At 36.6% G+C, this 20,057-nt stretch overlaps 1 protein-coding gene across 1 annotated transcript in view; it reads left to right on the top strand.

Annotated features, from left to right (window-relative positions):
- Positions 1–20,057, top strand: part of LOC106130215 (afadin) — a 129,146-nt gene that overhangs the window by 35,186 nt on the left and 73,903 nt on the right. The window contains 6 exon segments of the mRNA XM_060944919.1: positions 7,448–7,556; positions 9,307–9,497; positions 10,174–10,330; positions 11,335–11,460; positions 12,716–12,873; positions 13,730–13,811. Of these exon segments, the coding sequence (XP_060800902.1) occupies positions 7,448–7,556; positions 9,307–9,497; positions 10,174–10,330; positions 11,335–11,460; positions 12,716–12,873; positions 13,730–13,811 (823 nt within the window).

Raw genomic sequence — 20,057 nt, 5'->3', positions numbered from 1 at the left:
TGATTTTTATATATATTTTATAGACTATTACTCTGAAGTCATATCAGAGAAGTCAGACGCTTTCCATGCGCCAGAACTTTTGTCAGACGCTTTAAAGCTCTATCAAAAAAAAATTAACTTAATTTATTTTTAAATGTCTGACTTTTATATATGTTATTCAGATAACTATTACAAAGTTGTATTAAATCAGTCAGACAGTTTGTAATGACCAAACACCCCTTAAACACAAGAATTACTCAGCCTCGAGTATGAGCGCGATAGCACAATGCGCATGCGCGTCAGAGTAAAATATCTAATATTTGAAAAGTACTTACTGTTTTCAATTTCATATTTTTGCATATCTTTTCAAATACGATGAAATTTATAATTAAAATAATAATTAATCATTTTTAAAATAATATAATATATTGCATATAAATAGGGGAAAATGAATTTTTTTGTAGCAATAGACTTTCAAAAAGAATGATTTTTATTTTATTTAAAAAAATATATCTATTATAATAATTCCAATAAAAAAATAATTAATTATGATTAATCAATTGAATAATTATTTTATTGTCTCTTTATCATCTTCATCATCAAAATAATCATTTGAATTTTCATCATTTATTAAATCTCTATACTGTCCACTCAAGTCATCGTCCTCATCATCAGTTACGATTGTCGTTGCTGGCAGAATTTTCCGTAAAAATAAAATCATAAACAATTAAAAAATAGTATAGTAATAGTAAACCTATAACATATAAATATAATTGAAAGGCGACTAAGGGATAGGCTTACAAACTTGGGATTCTTTTTTAGGCGATGGGCGAGCAACCTATTACTATTTGAATCTCAATTCTATCATTAAGCCAAATAGCTGAACGTGACCATTTAGTCTTTTCAAGACTGTTGGCTCTGTCTACCCCGCAAGGGATATAGACGTGACCATATGTATGTAGTCTACTTTAATTTCGACACCACCGCAACGGCTTCGATGGTCCAGTGGTTAGCGCGTGAGACTGTGAAGTTGGCGGTCCGAGTTAGAGTCCCAACAATAACAAGATATATATTAATTTTTATTAAAAATATTTTTTTTTTGTGTTGTTTGAGTATTTATTAAAAAAACTGAAAATCAAAATACTACTGTAATCATACGGTAAAAATATTTTGTCTGTACATTTAATATTTTGACTGAAACAAATAGAGAATTTTTTTTTACATTTTTATTTTTATATACAGTATGCAATATATTATATTATTTTAAAAATGATTAATTATTATTTTAATTATAAATTTCATCGTATTTGAATAGATATGCAAAAATATGAAATTGAAAACAGTAAGTACTTTTCAAATATTAGATATTTTACTCTGACGCGCATGCGCATTGTGCTATCGCGCTCATACTCGAGGCTGAGTAATTCTTGTGTTTAAGGGGTGTTTGGTCATTACAAACTGTCTGACTGATTTAATACAACTTTGTAATAGTTATCTGAATAACATATATAAAAGTCAGACATTTAAAAATAAATTAAGTTATTTTTTTTTTGATAGAGCTTTAAAGCGTCTGATAAAAGTTCTGGCGCATGGAAAGCGTCTGACTTCTCTGATATGACTTCAGATTAATAGTCTATAAAATATATATAAAAATCTGTCATAAAAATTTAAGTTAAGTAACTGTGATTATTAGTTACCTTTCTCGCCTGGTACCTGCGCAGGTGTCACTGGGCAAGTCTCACAAACATGCAGGTATTAAAAGTACATGAAAGACTACTGAGAATCGAAAGATCCATTCTTTAGAAAATAAGTTGTGTCTTACGGCTCTGGGATCTTGGACTACTACCGTGACATTCCGGTACCCTTCTATTCCTGAACCGGTATAAATTAAGCGTGGTTATTACAAATGTACGTGTGTAATTATAAACGGGATGCAATATTTTGTATTTCACAAACACGTTTCCCTTCTTACATGTAGGTACACCTGATAATTCATTGCACACTGCTGTAGTGTAGTTTGTTCCGCCGCTGCTTCTACACATGCGCTTTGGAAGCGGTAGTATGTAGTTACTGTTGGCGTTTCAGCAGACGGTCTGCGAATTGATCAATTCACTTTTATATATGGCTTTCTATTTAAACTAGCTACACAAATTACACCATAACTAGTATGACTAATATGGTATTATTTCAAATCTAAAAATAAAGAGAATCTAAAAGTAAAGACTGATAGGCCACGTTCAGCTATTTGGCTTTAAGATAGAATTGAGATTCAAATAGTGACAGGTTGCTAGCCCATCGCCTTAAAAAGAATCCCAAGTATGTAAGCCTATCCCTTAGTCGCCTTTTACGACATTCATGGGAAAGAGATGGAGTGGTCCCATTCTTTTTTGTATTGGTGCCGGGAACCACACGGCACTAGCACAGAGTATCCTAGCGATAGTTACTGAAAAGAAAAATGCAGCTGTTTCACGATATGCTTAACTCTCGAAAGATTCCGGATCTAAACAATAACTGTTGGTACTATTAATTAATTAATTTTTGTAGCACGGCCATAAAAAAAAATAAACACTTACATATTCTGACAACTGCTCGTAGGAGGTCGTCTTACAAATCTGTTATAATTAACATAGATTTTAATTACATACTTGTGTACGTGAGTAGCGTGGTTCCCGCGATTACAGATGTAATTTATGATATGTTGAGGGCGAAGCTATAGTGGCAGGTCAAAGTTGTCATTGTAACATTTTCTTGAACTGTATTGTACGTTAACTACTATATTTGTTTACAAATAAAAATATTTACTCTCAGTATACATGCAAAAAGCAGTTGTATAATGAGAGAAGCAGGTGACGCTTACTACCTTTTTTAACGATACCTACCATTAAAATGAATGGACTACTCCATTTCTTTCCCATGGATGCCGTAAAAGGTGATTAAAGGATAGGCTTTAAGTTTATAACTTGGGATTCTACTTTTAGGCGATGGGCTAGCAACCTGTCACTATTTGAATCTCAATTTATCATTGAGCCAAACAGCTGAATGTGGCCTATCTGTCTTTTCAAGACTGTTGACTCCGTTTACCTCGCAAGGGAAAAACACGTGATTATAAGTTTGCATGTGTGTATGTATGTATGTACTATTATAGAAGGTAACACTAACAAGATATAACTTGCAAGGAAATGTTAAGAATATTAAGCCGGAGCCTCAATGTGACTTGTAAGGCGTCGTTTACATTCATAACTCGTATGACTCGCGCGGCACGCGCTGCGCCCTTATGAAACAGCTTGTTGCAGACTTAACCACCTATTGCTATTTTGCACCTTGTGTTTTGAACCGTCTATCGTCATTATAAAGCACCTAAAAACTCGCCCTTTAAAATTTGCCTTTTTTGTCTGTGGTAATGAGATATACGCAGCGGTAGTACGCTTGTCTGTTGCACCAGAGGTCCCGGGATCGAAATTCGAATTCTGGTCAGGGCATGATGAGAAAAGAACTTTTTCTGATTGGCCTGGGTGTTGGATGTTTATCTATATTAGTATTTAATTTATTATAAAATCTAGTATCGTTGAGTTAGTATCTCGTAACACAAGTCTCGAACTTACTACGAGGCTAACTCAATATGTGTAATTTGTCCCGTATATATTTATTTATTTATTACTCGTAACTTGTATGACTCGCGCGGCACGTGCTGCGCCCTTATGAAACAGCTTGTTGCAGACTTAACCACCTATTGCTATTTTGCACCTTGAGTTTTGAGCCGTCTATCGTCATTATAAAGCACCTAAAAACTCGCCCTTTTAAAATTTGCCTTTTTTTGTCTGTGGTAATGAGATATTGATGTTTATACAGCCCTAGTTCAGTATTAGTGCCACCCGTTGTTTAATTGTAGTTATTCTAAAGTATGTACTGACCTGGTAAAGAGTGTGACGCGCCAAATTGGCTTATATATTAAATTAAACAGAGTTGCCGTGTGGTTCCCGGCACCAATACAAAATAGAGTAGGATCAGTCCATCTCTTTCCTATGGATGTCGTAAAACGCGACTAAGGGATAGACTTACAAACTTGGGATTCTTTTTTAGGTGATGGGTTAGCAACCTGTCACTATTTGAATCTCAATACTATCATTAAGACTAATAGCTGAACGTGGCCATTTAGTCTTTTCAAGACTGTTGGCTCTGTCTACCCTGCAAGGGACAAAGACGTGACCATATGTATATATTATTTTTTAAGAGAAGTTAAATCTTACCAACTGTTAACAAGTTGTTTAACTTTGTAATTACCGCTAAGTCTGAAGTTAAGGTTACACGGTGAATAGTTAAGCTTATAATTATATCCTCTTATCATTTCCCCGGATCTCTGTTATCGCTCGTTAACCTACACTAGGATAAAATAAAACACTATTGGAGTAGCACTAGGTAACAACTATGCGGAATGAGTAGGAGATATGCCTCGTAATGATTTTTAATATCTAGGACTTGCAACAGCAAATGTTTCTTTGCTGAAAATCTATGCTAATATTATAAAGCTAAAGAGTTTGTTTGTTTGAACGCGCTAATCTCAGGAAATACTTGTTAGAATTGGAAAATTATTTTTGCATTGAATAGACCATTTATCTTGTAAGGCTTTAGGCAATATAACATCACGCTGCAACTATAAGGAGCAAGGAAATAATGGGAACAATTGTTTTTGCGAATAAATTAATCTTATCGACCAATGTGCCGTGTGGTTCCCGGCACCAATAGAAACAAGAATAGGACCACACCATCTGTTTCCCATGGATGTCGTAAAAGGCGACTAAGGGATAATGGGACTTGGGATTCTCCTTTTAGCCGATGGGCTAGCAACCTGTCACTATTTGAATCTCAATTCTATTATTGAGCCAAGTAGCTGAACGTGGCCTGTCAGTAGGGATGTGACATTGCTGATAAAAAATCGATTTTTATATAATCGATTTATTTTTTAAGTATGAAAAATCGATTAACAAATAATCGATTTTTCTTAAGAAAATAATCGATTTTATTATATTGATAGATTTTTCCTAATTTTTCAATTTATGTCAAAATAAACGCCATATAAATTATATCAATAGATTTATTCATTAAAAATAAACAATAGAAACTACTTCCTACTAATTCTATCTAGAGAATTTTTGATTAAATAAATAAATAAATATAAATGTATACGAGACAAATTACACAGATTGAGTTTGCCTCGAAGTAAGTTCGAGACTTGTGTTACGAGATGCTAACTCAACGATACTATAATTTTTTAATAAATACTTATATAGATAAACATCCAAGACCCAAGCCAATCAGAAAAAGTTCTTTTCTCATCATGCCCTGACCGGGATTCGAACCCGGGACCTCAGGTGTCACAGACAAGCGTACTACCGCTGCGCCACAGAGGCCGTGTATAAAGTAAATTAATCATCTAAACTGTTTTAAGAGCACAGAAAGAATGCAAAGATGGCGTTAATGTAATATTATGGAGCTATGATAGTATTCTTTGGCAGTTCGCGTTCCGGGCTCCAAGCCAGAAGACAAAAACGTAATGTCGGAGTGCATTTATTGTATGATTATAAAAATCGATTTTTAATCGATTATTAATTTTAAAAAAATCGCGTAAAAAAATCGATTTTTACTTTAAAAAAATCGATTTTAAATCGATTTTTTCCATAATCGATTTTTTTTTCACATTCCTACCTGTCAGTCTTTACAAGACTGTTGGCTCTGTCTACCCCGCAAGGGATATAGACGTGATTATATTATGTATGTATGTATCTACCAATCACAATCAACATGACAGTACATACGTATCAAATTCCCAACTGGGAATTCCGATATACGATATAAGCCCACTGCAAGTTCACCTTGCGATTGTTCCCGTACGATGAATAATTATTTTAGCGTCGAACCGATGAGTGAGTGCGTCGGAATCCCATTATGCGTTAAAACAATACGCCTTCCCGTGGGATGAATGCAAAATCACTACATAGTATAAAACAAAGTCGCTATTTTAGTCTGTTTGTCTGTATGCTTAATTCTTTAAAATTACGCAACGGATTTTGATGCGGTTTTTTGTAACAGGTAGAGTGATTCAAGAGGAAGGTTTTAATGTATAATTTTTTCCGAATTTTGCACCCGTGCGAAGCCGGGGCGGGTCGCTAGTGTAATAATAAGCAGTTGTAAGTATGTATGTATGTATGTAATGTTGTAAGTAGGTTCAGTGGTTTCGTGGTGGTGGTCGCTTTTGGCTCAGGAACGCGGGTTCATACCCTGTAAAGTGAGATGAAACTCATTGTGTCCTGTTTGAGTCTTACTATATTGATTGTCTTACAAGATTTTGTTTCCAATTGAATTTACAATTGATTTTGTCCTTAGAGTTAAGCAGGTGAGCAATGAAGTTTAAATAAATAAATAACTATCTTATTCCTGAAAGTTAGCGTGCTCTTATGGTTTTTTTTTCCCAAGGACCGCCTTCTTACATTTGTATCCAAACGACATATCATATAACAAATCATACGGCATTTCTACGAAACCTTACGGTTATTTACAAAACAATGACTGTAGCGAAATGTCGAAACTGCATGGTGGATTATATCGTGACCAAATTAAATATGACTGTGAGAAGCGGACTATAAATAGTCCAGCTAACTCTGTATTTCAGCATCATTCGAGGTTTAACCATCAATTCACCGTATGGTATGCCAAAATTTTGTAGTTGGCAATACCGATGGGTTCAAACTGTAGGTTGGAAATAAGACAGAATATTTAATTACAAGCGTGTTGCCCACTACCTTCGCGGTAATACTTAAAATATAGTAACAGAAAATATACTAACACAAAATAAAATACGTTGAAATCATAAGAAGAAAAAGATCGAAAAGATTGATGTAGAATTCCTTTTGTAGAATTAAATAAAATTAAATATTAAATAAGGGCATTCTATCTCTCATATAGGCAAATAAAGGCGTTTCAATAAGATTTTGCTTTTGTTTTTTTTTCTACTACTACTAATTCTTTCTGTTTTCAAGTTTTACGAGCCAAAACGGTTTGACTAAGCATATTATCACTCTTTATAAAGTTTCTTTTGCGTTCGTCATGTCGCTGCAAGTACATGAGTCAAGTAATAAAATCTTAGTAAATATTTTGCATACTTTATCTTCGTGTACATTGTCCCTTATCTCGTTAAGAATGAGTTTACTGAGATAAGAATGATTCTCATAATTTTACTGGAGACGCTAAACAAAGATAAAAGTTGTTTGTTCCTTCTGACACAATAATAAATACAGTAAAAAAAATTTTATCTAAAAAAAGTAGCTTTCTCTCGAGGATAAAAAACAATGTTTTAGGGACTCATATTTTGGAAATGAATTGAATTTAGGGAACTATAGAAATTTTATTTTTTATACATATGTATATAAAAAGGTGAAAATTTTATAAAAATATAATCCAATATACGTTGCAGAATTTGGAGTTCCACGGCGTGATGCGTTTCTACTTCCAAGACTCTGGACAGAAGATAGCCACAAAGTGCATCCGAGTGGCGTCCGATGCCACCGTCAGCGATGTCATAGGTAATAAAAGGCTGTTTATTTAAGCTAGATTTTTCTCCTGGTTACATCCTCGCCACCCTGGAGAGGAGTCCCGGGTAACCGGCCCTTGACTATGGATCCTGGATTGGGTGAGTCAGATTTTTACACGAAGCGACTTCGATTTGACCTCTGCAAATTTGTAAACCTAACCCTAAAGAGGAACCTAACCCGAATTGGATCATGGTTGGACACAACCAGTTGCCTGAATGTGCAGGTTTTCTCTCAATGTTTCCTCTCACAAACTAATGTACATAACTATGATAAATGTCATTGGTGTAAATGGTCGAGTTGGGATTCCAACCTGTGCCTTTATGCGCACCATACATACATAAAATCACGCCTCTTTCCCGGAGGGGTAGACAGAGACTACCTCTTTCCACTTGCCACGATCTCTGCATACTTTCTTTGCTTCATCCACATTCATAACTTACTTACTACTTATACTTTTGACCTGACCCTTTATGCGCAACACGTATTTTAACCGGGTATCTCGTCGATTAGACCACCGGCACTTAAAATGAATTCAATTTCGTAGTGTAAATAATGGTTTTAATACGGAATCTACAAGCAATAAAACATGAACTGTGCACATAACTGTAACCCCACACATCGCATGTAATAGACAATCAAAAGTGATTACACTCATATCCCTCAACTCTTTAATGGGCCCCGTATAATTGTTGCTGTTTATTTTTATTGTGTACAGCTTCCATTATGCTTAGCAAATAACGTTATATTTAGCCTTGCAAGGAAATTTAAAAAGCATAGAGGATATGTTGATAGAATTTTCAAGTTAAAGGGCTATAAACTAGTACCGACTAATCTTTACTAATATTATAAAGCTGAAGAGTTTGTTTGTTTGTTTGTTTGAACGCGCTAATCTCAGGAACTACTGAAAATTCTTTTTGCGTTGAATAGACTATGTATCGAGGAAGGCTTTAGGCTATAACATAACACAGTAACTATAAGGAGAAAATTCTTCAATCCTTGAGGGATTCAATGATGCCCAAAATAACTATTCCTCGCTGACGAAGTTGCGGGCACAGCTAGTATGAAATAAAACTCATGTAAGAAAAGAAAGTGAGAGCTCGTAAACTAACCACTATGACCCAAATTTAAAATTGAATCAAGATGCCATGACGACCAAATGCAACAATGGCGCTTCATTGGAACTGTTTGAATTACAAACTTAATTAAATTTCACAGCAGTCAATCATAGAGACGGGAGGTTATCAAAAGGCGGCCAATATGCCGGTCAAACGTCGATTATTTGGGTTAATTAAATATGTTAACGATACTGTGCGGGTCATACGAGTTATCTCAACTAATTAAGATATTTTAGGGTTAAATTCACGATAATAGATTTGGGTGCAGAAGTTGAGAGAAATTTAGCCAAAAAAAAAAATGGTTTTGACGTTTCGTCATAATCTGAGCGTATCCAGTGGTTTTACAATCGGTGTTATTTTCGACCAAAAAGTCCACCTGATATGACGAGGTGACTGAAAGACAAAAGTGTAAATCTTATACAAATAAAAGCTATAATGGTAAAGGGTCAGGTCAAAAGTACCCGAAACAGCCGAGCTTGTATGAAGAGAGTTATGAATGTGGATGAAGCGAAGGAAGTATGCAGAGATCGTGGCAAGTGGAAAGAGGTAGTCTCTGCCCACCCCTCCTGGAAAGAGGCGTGATTTTATGTATGAAAGCTATAACGAACTTCTTACTTTATTTCCAGAAACGCTGATCGAGAAATTCCGCCCGGACATGCGCATGCTGTCTTTGGGCTCCTACTCCTTGTGGGAGACGCACGGGCCGGATGACGAGAGGAAACTGGAGCCCCACGAGAAACCACTACTGGTGCAGCTCAACTGGCACGCGGACGACAGGGAGGGGAGGTTCCTGCTTAAGTGTCTCACCAACAATGAGGTATTACCTCTTTTTTACTATCCGGTCAACTCTGAATGCATATAAGAGTCCTCCGGGAAAAAGGCGTAATTTTATGTATGTATGTATGTAAATGTGTATCAGTATCTTTGTGCTGCAAGAGTTCAGAACCGATGATGACAGAAGACATGCCAGAGAATCCATAATCCAAAAAAAATGTAGGTTTTGTTTTTATTCCACCTGTGTATAATCTATATTATTACTAGCTGTCCCGGTAAACGTTGTTTTGCCATATTTTAAGTAATTTCTAGTTAAAAACATGTTAAGCGTGGACATCATAGATGTTGGCTGATTCTCGGACCTACTCAATATGCTTACAAAATTTCATGAGAATCGGTCAAGCCGTTTCGGAAAAGTACAGGAACGAACATTGTGACACGAGAATTTTATATAAGACTAGAGGCCGCCCGCGACTTCGTCCGCATGGAAACCCTATCAATCCCGCGGGAACTCTGGGATAAAAAGTAGCCTATGTGTTATTCTGGGTCTTCAGCTACCTACATACCAAATTTCATGGTAATCGGTTCAGCAGTTTTTGCGTGAAAGAGTAACAAACATCCATACAAACTTTCGCCTTTATAATAGTAGTAGGATTTTCTAAGAAACAATGTTAAGAGTTTGATTGTATTGAATTGATGAAATTTAATTTATGTTCCAGGCACCTGCGCCGGCGGCGAACGAGAAGGGCGATCAGAATTTCAAGCGGAAACTGTCCAAGCGGGAGAAGAAAGAGCTGAAGAAGAAGGAGAAACTGTCCAGACTGAAATCTGATACCAACGATGAGAATCGACCGGTCGCTGAGAAACTTTACACAGGTGATACATACATACATATATATAATCACGTCTATATCCCTTGCGAGGTAGACAAAGCCTACAGTTTCGAAAACAATGATAGGCCACGTTCAGCTGTTTGGCTTTATGATAGAATTGAGACTCAAACAGTGACAAGTTGCTAGCCCATCGCCTGAAAAAGAATCCCAAGCTAAGTAAGTAAGCTAACGATATCCATGGGATTGTTTTTCAAATTTATTTAAAACATAAGAACGCGTTCTTATATTATTTAAATTTCAGAAAAAGCAGCTTTAGTTAATAAAAAGAAAAGGCATTAATATCCGTTCCCTCGGTCATTTCGGGAAATCCTCTCTTACTGGTCGCAAAAGTCCCTTGGAACATACATGTTAAATTTTTGCTAGTACGCACAGACATTTCAGCTGTAAGTTGGTTTCTCTCTCATCTCTGCGTGTTCCCGGTCGCACCCACCACAGAAGTCTATCGGGGCCCGGGGTCCGCCTTCCGACTTCTCTCTCCACTTGGTCCGGTTTTCGGCGTCCTCGCATTTCAGTCTTATCGGCTCGCATATCATCTTTTGCGACGTCCAGCCATGATCATTTCGGCCTGCATTTGCGACATTTCGGCTGTGTAGGTTGTAAACAGACTATAAAGCAATGTCTTATATTGACTTTGCAAGTGAATTTATTTTCCACCATAGATTTCGTCTTGAACTTCCCTGGATGTCATTTTATGTCGTACGTTGTATTTGGTACATACATACATATGGTCACGTCTATATCCCTTGCGGGGTAGACAGAGCCAAAAGTCTTGAAAAGACTGAATGGCCACGTATTTGGTGTGTGTAGTAATTCAAATAAATACATTATATATATGAAATATAATAACAATATAAAAATCTTGCATCACCGATTACATTGTAATCTTCATTGACCGGGCTGTAACGTAAACTTTACCAACTTAAATATACTAAAAACTACACCCAAACAAATCCCAATTTAGGGTAAAATAACTAATAATTTTTCCAGAATTACCAGAGACGTCGTTCACACGCAGCATCAGCAACCCCGAGGCGGTGATGCGCCGGCGCAGGCAGCAGAAGTTGGAGCGGAAGCTGCAGCAGTTCCGGTCGAAAGATGGCGGCCCCGACACTGGTAGGTACTCTTTGAGATCCTTAGGCAGTAACTTACCAATTAAAATTTCTGCCTTCGCCACTGTTCTCCACTTTGTAACATTTATTTTGTCCACATTGTATGGTTTTTGTCTTACGTACTTATAAACAATAATACTTACGATTCCTTTGATGAGTTTGTCAAGTAATATTTTTATAGGAATCTTCTCCTCCCCTGTAATCATACATACATATTATTTTTTTTGACATATTACACAGATTGAGTTAGCCTCGAAGTAAGTTCGAAACTTGTGTTACGAGATACTAACTCAACGATACTATATTTTGTAATAAATACGTATATAGATAAACATCCAAGACCCAGGCCAATCAGAGAAAGTTCGTTTCTCATCACGCCCTGGCCGGGATTCGAACCCGGGACCTCCGATGACACAGACAAGCGCACTACCGCTGCGCCACAGAGGCCGTCAAACATTAATATCATCACGTCTATAACCCTTGCCAGAATTGAGATTCAAATAGTAACATTTGACAATTCTATCATTAAACCAAACAGCTGAGAACATGGTCTATCAGACTGTTAGCCCTGTCTACCCCGCAACCCGATAGACGTGATTATATGTATGTATGCTATAAAAGAGATATAAATGATGTTTATGGTTGATTTTCCCTACCACCTACCTACCTTTCACTACCCAAAGGTCGCCTGGAAGAGATTGCTTAGCGATAAGTTTGCCTTTGTGACAACATATTCATAATGTATGTATCTACTACATATGTATTTTTTACATACATACATAAAATCATGTCTATCACTTGCGGGGTAGACAGAGCCAACAGTCTTGAAACACTGATAAGCAACGTTCAGCTGTTTGGCTTGATGATAGAAATGAGATTCAAATATCGATAGGTTGCTAGTCCATCGCCTAAAAGAAGAATCCCAAGTTAATAAGCCTACGCTTATGTATTTTTTTATGGGCAATAAAGATAATTTAATGCCGTGTAGTTCCCGGCACCAATACAAAAAAGAATAGGACCACTCCATCTCTTTCCCATGGATGTCATAAAAGGCGACTAAGGAATAGGCTTACAAACTTGGGATTCTTTTTTTAGGCGATGGGCTAGCAACCTGTCACTATTTGAATCTCAATTCTATCATTAAGCCAAATAGCTGAACGGGGCCATTCAGTCTTTTCAAGCCTGTTGGCTCTGTCTACCCCGCAATGTATATAGACGTGACCATATGTATGTATGTATGTTTTCCCCCCCCATTATAGGCGGCACGCTGAAGATCTACGGGTCGTCGCTGTGCGCGGACGTGCCGTACAAGACGCTGCTGGTGTCGGTGCGCGACAGCGCGGCGGGCGTGCTGCGCGAGATGCTGGACAAGTACGGGCTGGCCCGCCACGACCCGCGCCACTACTGCATCGTGCAGGTATAAACAAATAAATATATACGGGACGCATTACACAGATTGAGTTAGTCTCGAAGTAAGTTCGAGACTCGTGTTACGAGATACTAACTCAACGATACTTTATTTTATAATAAATACTTATATAGATAAACATCCAAGACCCAGGCCAATCAGAGAAAGTTCTTTTCTCATCATGCCTCGACCGGGATTCGAACCCGGGACCTCTGGTGATACAGACAAGCGTACTACCGCTGCGCCACAGAGGCCGTCGTATACATACATATAATCACGTCTCAACAGTCGCAACAGTCTTGATAATACTGATAGACCACGTTCAGTTATTTAGCTTACTGATAGAATTGAGATTAGTATAAAGTGACAGGTTGGCATATTCTTTAAGGCAATGGGCTAGCAACCTGTCACTATTTGAATCACAATTCTATCTTAAAGCCAAATAGCTGAACGTGGCCCATCACTCTTTTCAAGACTATTGGCTCTGTCTACATTGCAAGGGATATAGACGTGATCATTTGTATGTATATAGTTTGATTATAATAATATACAACTAGCAGTTGCCGCGACTTCGTCCGCGTGGAATAGTTATTTTGGGCATCATTGAAGCCCTCAAGGATGAATAATTTTCCCCGTTTTCTTTCACATATTCCATTATTTCTTCGCTCCTAAAAGTTGCAGCGTGATGTTATATAGCCTAAAGCCTTCCTCGATAAATGGTCTATTCAACACATAAAGAATTTTTCAATTCGAACCAGTAGTTCCTGAGATAAGCGCGTTCAAACAAACTCTTCAGCTTTATAATATATTAGTACAGATAGATTAAAATTAAAGGTATTTTCATACATATTTATTTCCATACAAGGTGGACACGACAGACAACTCTGAATACATACTGGAGGACGACGAGTGCCCACTGGCGATCGTCATGACTCATCATCATCGAGGTGAGTGTGTGCTTGCATAATGATTTCTTTTTTAATGTGAAAAATGATTGTTTTTTTCATAGTTGTTTTACACTGCTGTAATTTTTTATATTAGCTATAGGAACAAAGAATGCGTCATTTAGCAATTAAAACTAGGAAAAATAACACACATACATACATATTATCACGTCTTTATCCCTAGCGGGGTAGACAGAGCCACCAGTCTTGAAAAGACTGATAGGCCACGCTTAGCCAAGCCCAAGTTTATAAGCCTATCCCTTAGTCGCCTTTTACGACATCTGTGGGAAAGAGATGGAGTGGTCCTTTTCTTTTTTCTAATGGTGCCGGGAACAACAGAAAAACTAAACAAATATCAGTTCGTGAAAGTACCAATTATGCAAGACATCGCCACTATTTGAGATATTTAATATAATCTGAGAAGCATATCTAAAGTAGTTACTACTTTTATCTTTTTGAATATGTAAAAAATTACTTTGATTGACTTATTAACTTTTATATCAACGCGTTGTGTTGTGCGTCACCTAGGTAGTACCTTTGTACTAGAATTACTGTTTTAAATGCACCTGTATATAATTTTGTGTACATAAGTAAATAAAGGCAACTAAGGGATAGGCTTATAAACTTGGGATTCTTCTTTTAGGCGATGGGCTAACAACCTGTCACTATTTGAATCTTAATTCCATCATAAAGCCAAATAGCTGAACGTAGCCTATCACTCTTTTCAAGACTGTTGGCTCTGTCTACCCCGCAAGGTATATAGACGTGATTGTATGTATGTATGTGAATAAATAAATAGGTAGGTCTTAAGACTGGAAATTTGACAGGTAGGTGTCCTTAAGTGTTAAGGGAATTTAAAAGGATTGTTTTTTTTATGTTACGCGGACGGATTCTCGGACGTACAGTATAATGCCATATTTATAATTGATGTTGCAATTCAGCATGCTCATTATGGCGGTACCATAACAACCAAGGCTTGTCCTTGTCAAAGGAACACTGCGATCGCAATTGCAGTCGGAACTTCGCGTCATTACGTCCACTTATAGCCGGTGGCTAGGATGACTCTTACGTTCTGAATGTTGAAGACATTTTCTATTATGATGTATAATTTTATAATAAATTCGGACAGAGGGTATAAAAATATTTATTATAATTGAAAATTTGTGTATAGAAGAGTAAGAAATGAATTGTTTTAACAGAATTTTCTACAATTAAGAATAGCACGTGAGTAATAATTGAATTCGATTAATTTAGTGACGATATAAATATTCTTCTTTTATATTTTATTTAAAATCTATATGTCCCATTATACTAGATATTATATATAACACTAGCAACCCGCCCCGGCTTCGCACGGGTGCAAAATTATAAATGTTATTATACATAAAAACCTTCCTCTTGAATCACTCTACCTGTTACAAAAAAACCGCATCAAAATCCGTGGCGTAATTTTAAAGATTTAAGCATACAGACAAACAGACTAAAATAGCTACTTTGTTTTATACTATGTAGTGATGGCCTGGTGAATAGCCCTGGATTTTAACGTAACAGGAAATAACGATGTGCCGTATCGGTATTGTGCGGATGTAGGATTATTCCATAAACCCCCATCTGATGTGATTTTGCTGTGAAATTTAATTTCAATTTATTTAGGTAATGTAATAGGATGGGCTAGCAACCTGTCACTATTTGGATCTCAAGCCATCAATAAGCCGAGCAGCTGCTGAATGTGGCCATTCAGTCTTTTCGGGACTATTGGCTCTGTCTACCCCGTAAGGGATATGGACGTGACTATATATGTATGTATATATATTATTTAGGTAACTGGCAGATATCGGGTTTGAATCCTACTGCTGCCAAGTTTCAGTGATTTTTTTTAGTTGCATTATTAAAGTTGAAAGCGTATCGAAGTCTCACTGTGTTGTGTCTCTTTGTGTCCCATGGAATTATCTGAATTTACTTCTGGATCGTGTAAATAAGTAGACAGTGGGTATTTTCCTTTATTTGTTCGGCCAGGAATAACGATAATATAAGAGTCTGATTAGTTCAGATAGGCAGGTTATTAAAGGCAGATATATCAAGTGCCAGTTAACTGATATCTGAAACACTTTCCCTCACTAGTGAAGGATAAAAACACAATTCTGCAAACAAAAGAGTCAAGAAGTCAAGGTCAAGGTTATCCGTGAGGAAATATAGTTAAATCGTTACTTGATAGAAATCTCAGCTAAACGACAATACTGACTCAGAAATATAAGAAAACGCAATTTTATTTGTTGCATTTTCTCTAATACACTTCTTTTGCATTTAAGGATAAATTTTCCTACAAAATAGTTTCGCTTTCATATTAAAATGATACTTTGTACGTACATACATATATATATAATCACTTCCAACGGTCTTCAAAAGACGTTCAGCAGGCTTAATAATGGATTTTTTTTTCTTCTATTCTTAGTTTAATTAATATTGTGAAGTTGACGTTGTTGAAGAAAATGCTGCAGTGCAGTTTGTTACCGCTTCTTCTGCACTGACGCCTTGGAAGCGACAGTAAACTTAGTTTTTAAGTAATTTATTTGACGTCAACCAATGTTAAACCATACGTTTTGACAATTATTAAGCAATATATAGTATCCTATAGTAATGAATAAAAATTTTGAATTTGAATTGAGATGCAAATAGTGATAGGTTGTGGGCCACTCGCCTTAAAGAAGAAGGTTCAAGTTTTGATACGAACTTTTTTTAAGGTTATATCGTGAATGCACTCGCGCTTTTAGTTTCAAATGATACATTGTATTTCGATGAAATTTGAAAAGTAGTACTTAGACTCTGAAGCTAACATGAGGCACAAGCGAAGATCACATAGAGTAACAGAAGAGTTTACAAAACATCCTAACAGATTAGACTCGGATATCTCGACGCTAGAGAGTGGCAATCGTTATATTTTCTAAAATTAGTTTTGTTTTTTTTTGTCTTCCGGAAAATCCGGGAGATTTTACCTGCATTCTGGGAGTCGGAAGATCCCTAATTTCAGGCTTTATTTTTGGAAGGATCCGTGTAGTTAGCAACGCCTTCAACCTCTTTCAAAATAAGTCGTTCGGCGCGAAGTTTGACCGCGCGAAAAATTTTATGTTTACAAAATTGTGAACATCTCAAAAAACGACTTAACCTGTTTTGTTGCCTCATGTTGGTATAAATTTATTGACAGATCCTGCATACCTTTTAAATCATCCATTTTAAAGCCATCAAAATCAGACCAGCAGCGGTTCGAAACTTAACGCGTAACAAACATTCATACTGAAAACAATATTTTTGGCTCAAATTGTTTGGTAGATTAATTTGGGCCAACAATTAAACACTCTATATTTTTTACAGTACAAATATCACTGAGCTTAATAGAAATATATGAAATATCTATATTATTCCTATTTCTATCTAAACTTAAGAAAAAGGTCCGTCCCAGCGTAGAATTCACAATCCCATCGGCGGGAATCCAGCCAGAATTTATTCGATTCGACATTGTTACAGTGATGTCATTGGTACTTGGACTTAATTTTAAGTTACAATTGGCTCCGTCTAGCCGGCCCGACCTGCCAAAAGTTATATCAAATTGCCAAGTTGATGCGCAGGGAAGCAATCTTGGTGTTATTATATTTTTGATTAAGACTTGATTTGTATTTTAAAATATGGTTTACAATAACTTTGATAGGTGTTAGTAGCTTCGGTTCTGGGCTAATAGTGTTCCGGCTGCTTCTCCTTCCATGCAGATTGTAAAAGTATATCAAAGAAAAGGCTTATAAACTTGGGTTTCTTCTTGTTGATGGGCTAGCAATCTTTCACTAGCTGTGAACCAAACAGCTAACCGTGGTTTTTCGAGTCAAACTTATGGTTCTGTATACCCCGTAAAGGATATCTACCTGTTTGGTCTGGATCTTAAATGTCAATTTTAAGTATTTATGTGCAGTATTTATACATACATACATAAAATCACGCTTCTTTCGCAGAGGGGTAGGCAGAGACTACTATTGCAGTATTTATCGTGTAGTTAATTATTTTGGGGCCAATTCAATCTGTGTGTTCATACATTTATTTAATGGCATTTTCTAATTACAAACGATGGCAAGTAATTATAATTACTCATCCTTACCGGGAAAGTCATTAAGTATTCATAAAACATCATTAAATTGATGTAGTTATTGTATAAAACGCCTTCGTAAAAGCTAATTCCGAAGGGAGACAAGTGGTGCTTTTATTTTGGAAGCGAAACAATATTAAGCTACGTTTTTGTTTAGATAATTTTGTTGAGTTTTGGAGTTCCGTAAGCTGATAAGAGAACCTTTTCGTAAAATATATATATATATATACATATAAACTTTTCGATGTAATTTATGAAATTTAGACACAGACATAAATTAGATAAATCTTCAGGAATAACTTAAGGTACTGTTATTATGGAAATTTCCAAAACAACGAAGCTCCGGGCAAAAGTCAAGTAATAGAAATATTACATACATACATACATATATAAGATCACACCTATTTCCCGGAGGGGTAGGCAGAGACTACATCTTTCCACTTGCCACGATCTCTGCATACTTCCTTCGCATCATCCACATTCATAACTCTCTTCATGCAAGGGAGTATAATAATATTGCAATCAATTCAAATTGAAATAAAAGTAAAATGTTCCACTGGTACAATAAATACCTACTGGTTGAGCCAGCGTCATTATTTGCGGGTCGACTGGATTTTACCTTAACTACCAGCAAACGTACAACGTTAGCGTGTTAAAATACCCAGTGTTATAAATATTTGTATCCACGGAACCACTCACAGAGTAAAATGTTTTCGCTCGTGCCATCTTTAAGTATAACGTTATTTCAGTACAATAGTGGAGTGCTAGCGTCATTATTTGCGAGGCGAATGGAAGGCGAGTGATATCGTTGACAATGACCTTTGGCCCCGCTAATTGGGCGAAGGGATTTACCCTTAACTCCCAACAAACGTAGAGAGGTGTTAAAATACCAAGTCTTAAGTGACCGTGTTTAGATGGTAGTTTGCGTTCTTTGGATTCTTCATTTTGACTCTGTCTATATAAAAGGGGAAACTGATTGACTGACTGACACATCAATGAGCAGTCTTTTTCTGGAGTTTTGAAATGTATTTAAGGTCTTTTCTTTTTGTAGTTTAAGGTTGCACTAAGAGAGAATTTCCCTTAATTCCAGCGGGAATTAAAATTATTGGGGTTTTTTGTTTTATGCAGGTGGAGCTGTGTACGTTATTTTTTTAATTTTAAAAAAAGCTTGGTGCAATACAGACCCATTTCTCGGTAATTTTGGCATTTGATGGAGAACCCTCTTTTTTTCGGAAACGATAATAGAGGAGCTCATCATAAAGTCGTCTAATCTGCGAAATTGCTATTTTCATGTAGTGTCGTGTAATCTGACGGACTTTGGGTTTAAGAACCGCAGTGTGGGCAATAAAGAGTTTTCATGGTCCCGTAAACCGGGATCTAATTCCCGGACGGGAAATAAACTCGTTGCGATTGTGTGATATCTTCTCATCGTTGGATCTGTAGCATTTTGTAGCGAACAGAGGAGATTATACTACAGTGTTCAGCTAATTAGGCTGATTTCTGTATGACGCCGGCGAGACGGACCGTTCTGCATTCTGTACATGAGGTTGAGGGCTTAAGATGGGGAGAAAAAGAAGACGTGTTAACCTTGGTGAATATAAATAAAGTGCTTGCTTGACTCTGCAGACCCATGTGGCATAAGTTTTAGGATCGTATATTTCTTTGTAATGTCTATAGGCGCCATACGCGTTACACTAACGGCGCGTATGAATAAAACGCGCGCACTTTCTACTGTACGAGCGAATTGCACGCGTTTTCAAGAAAAGACTCTGAAATCAGCTTAACGATTCTTACTGAGTCAGAGTCGAAAGTGGATGGATCGGTCTGTCATCTATTGATTATAAACCAAGTTGGTTGAAATTAGTGCAAGCTCAGACTTTTTGTATTGCGAGTCTTGTTCTCCATGTTTAGATCTACTCTGTGACAGTACACAAACATTCACCATTTATGAGGAAATTCTACGTTCCTGGCGGGTCTTTTTAAATTTATATTTGGATTTTATTCAATATCTCAATATAGTCGTGGCACATAGCCGTTGTCATTGTTCGCCAACAATTGCTATACAACGGTTTTCATAGTATAGTTTGTGCGATTTTGTCAGTGAATAGCTAGATGTGAGG

Source organism: Amyelois transitella, chromosome 7, assembly GCF_032362555.1.
Source record: "Amyelois transitella isolate CPQ chromosome 7, ilAmyTran1.1, whole genome shotgun sequence".
NCBI lineage: Eukaryota > Metazoa > Arthropoda > Insecta > Lepidoptera > Pyralidae > Amyelois > Amyelois transitella.
The sequence above is the reverse complement of the archived record's forward strand: the minus strand, read 5'-3'. Positions and strand labels throughout refer to the sequence as shown.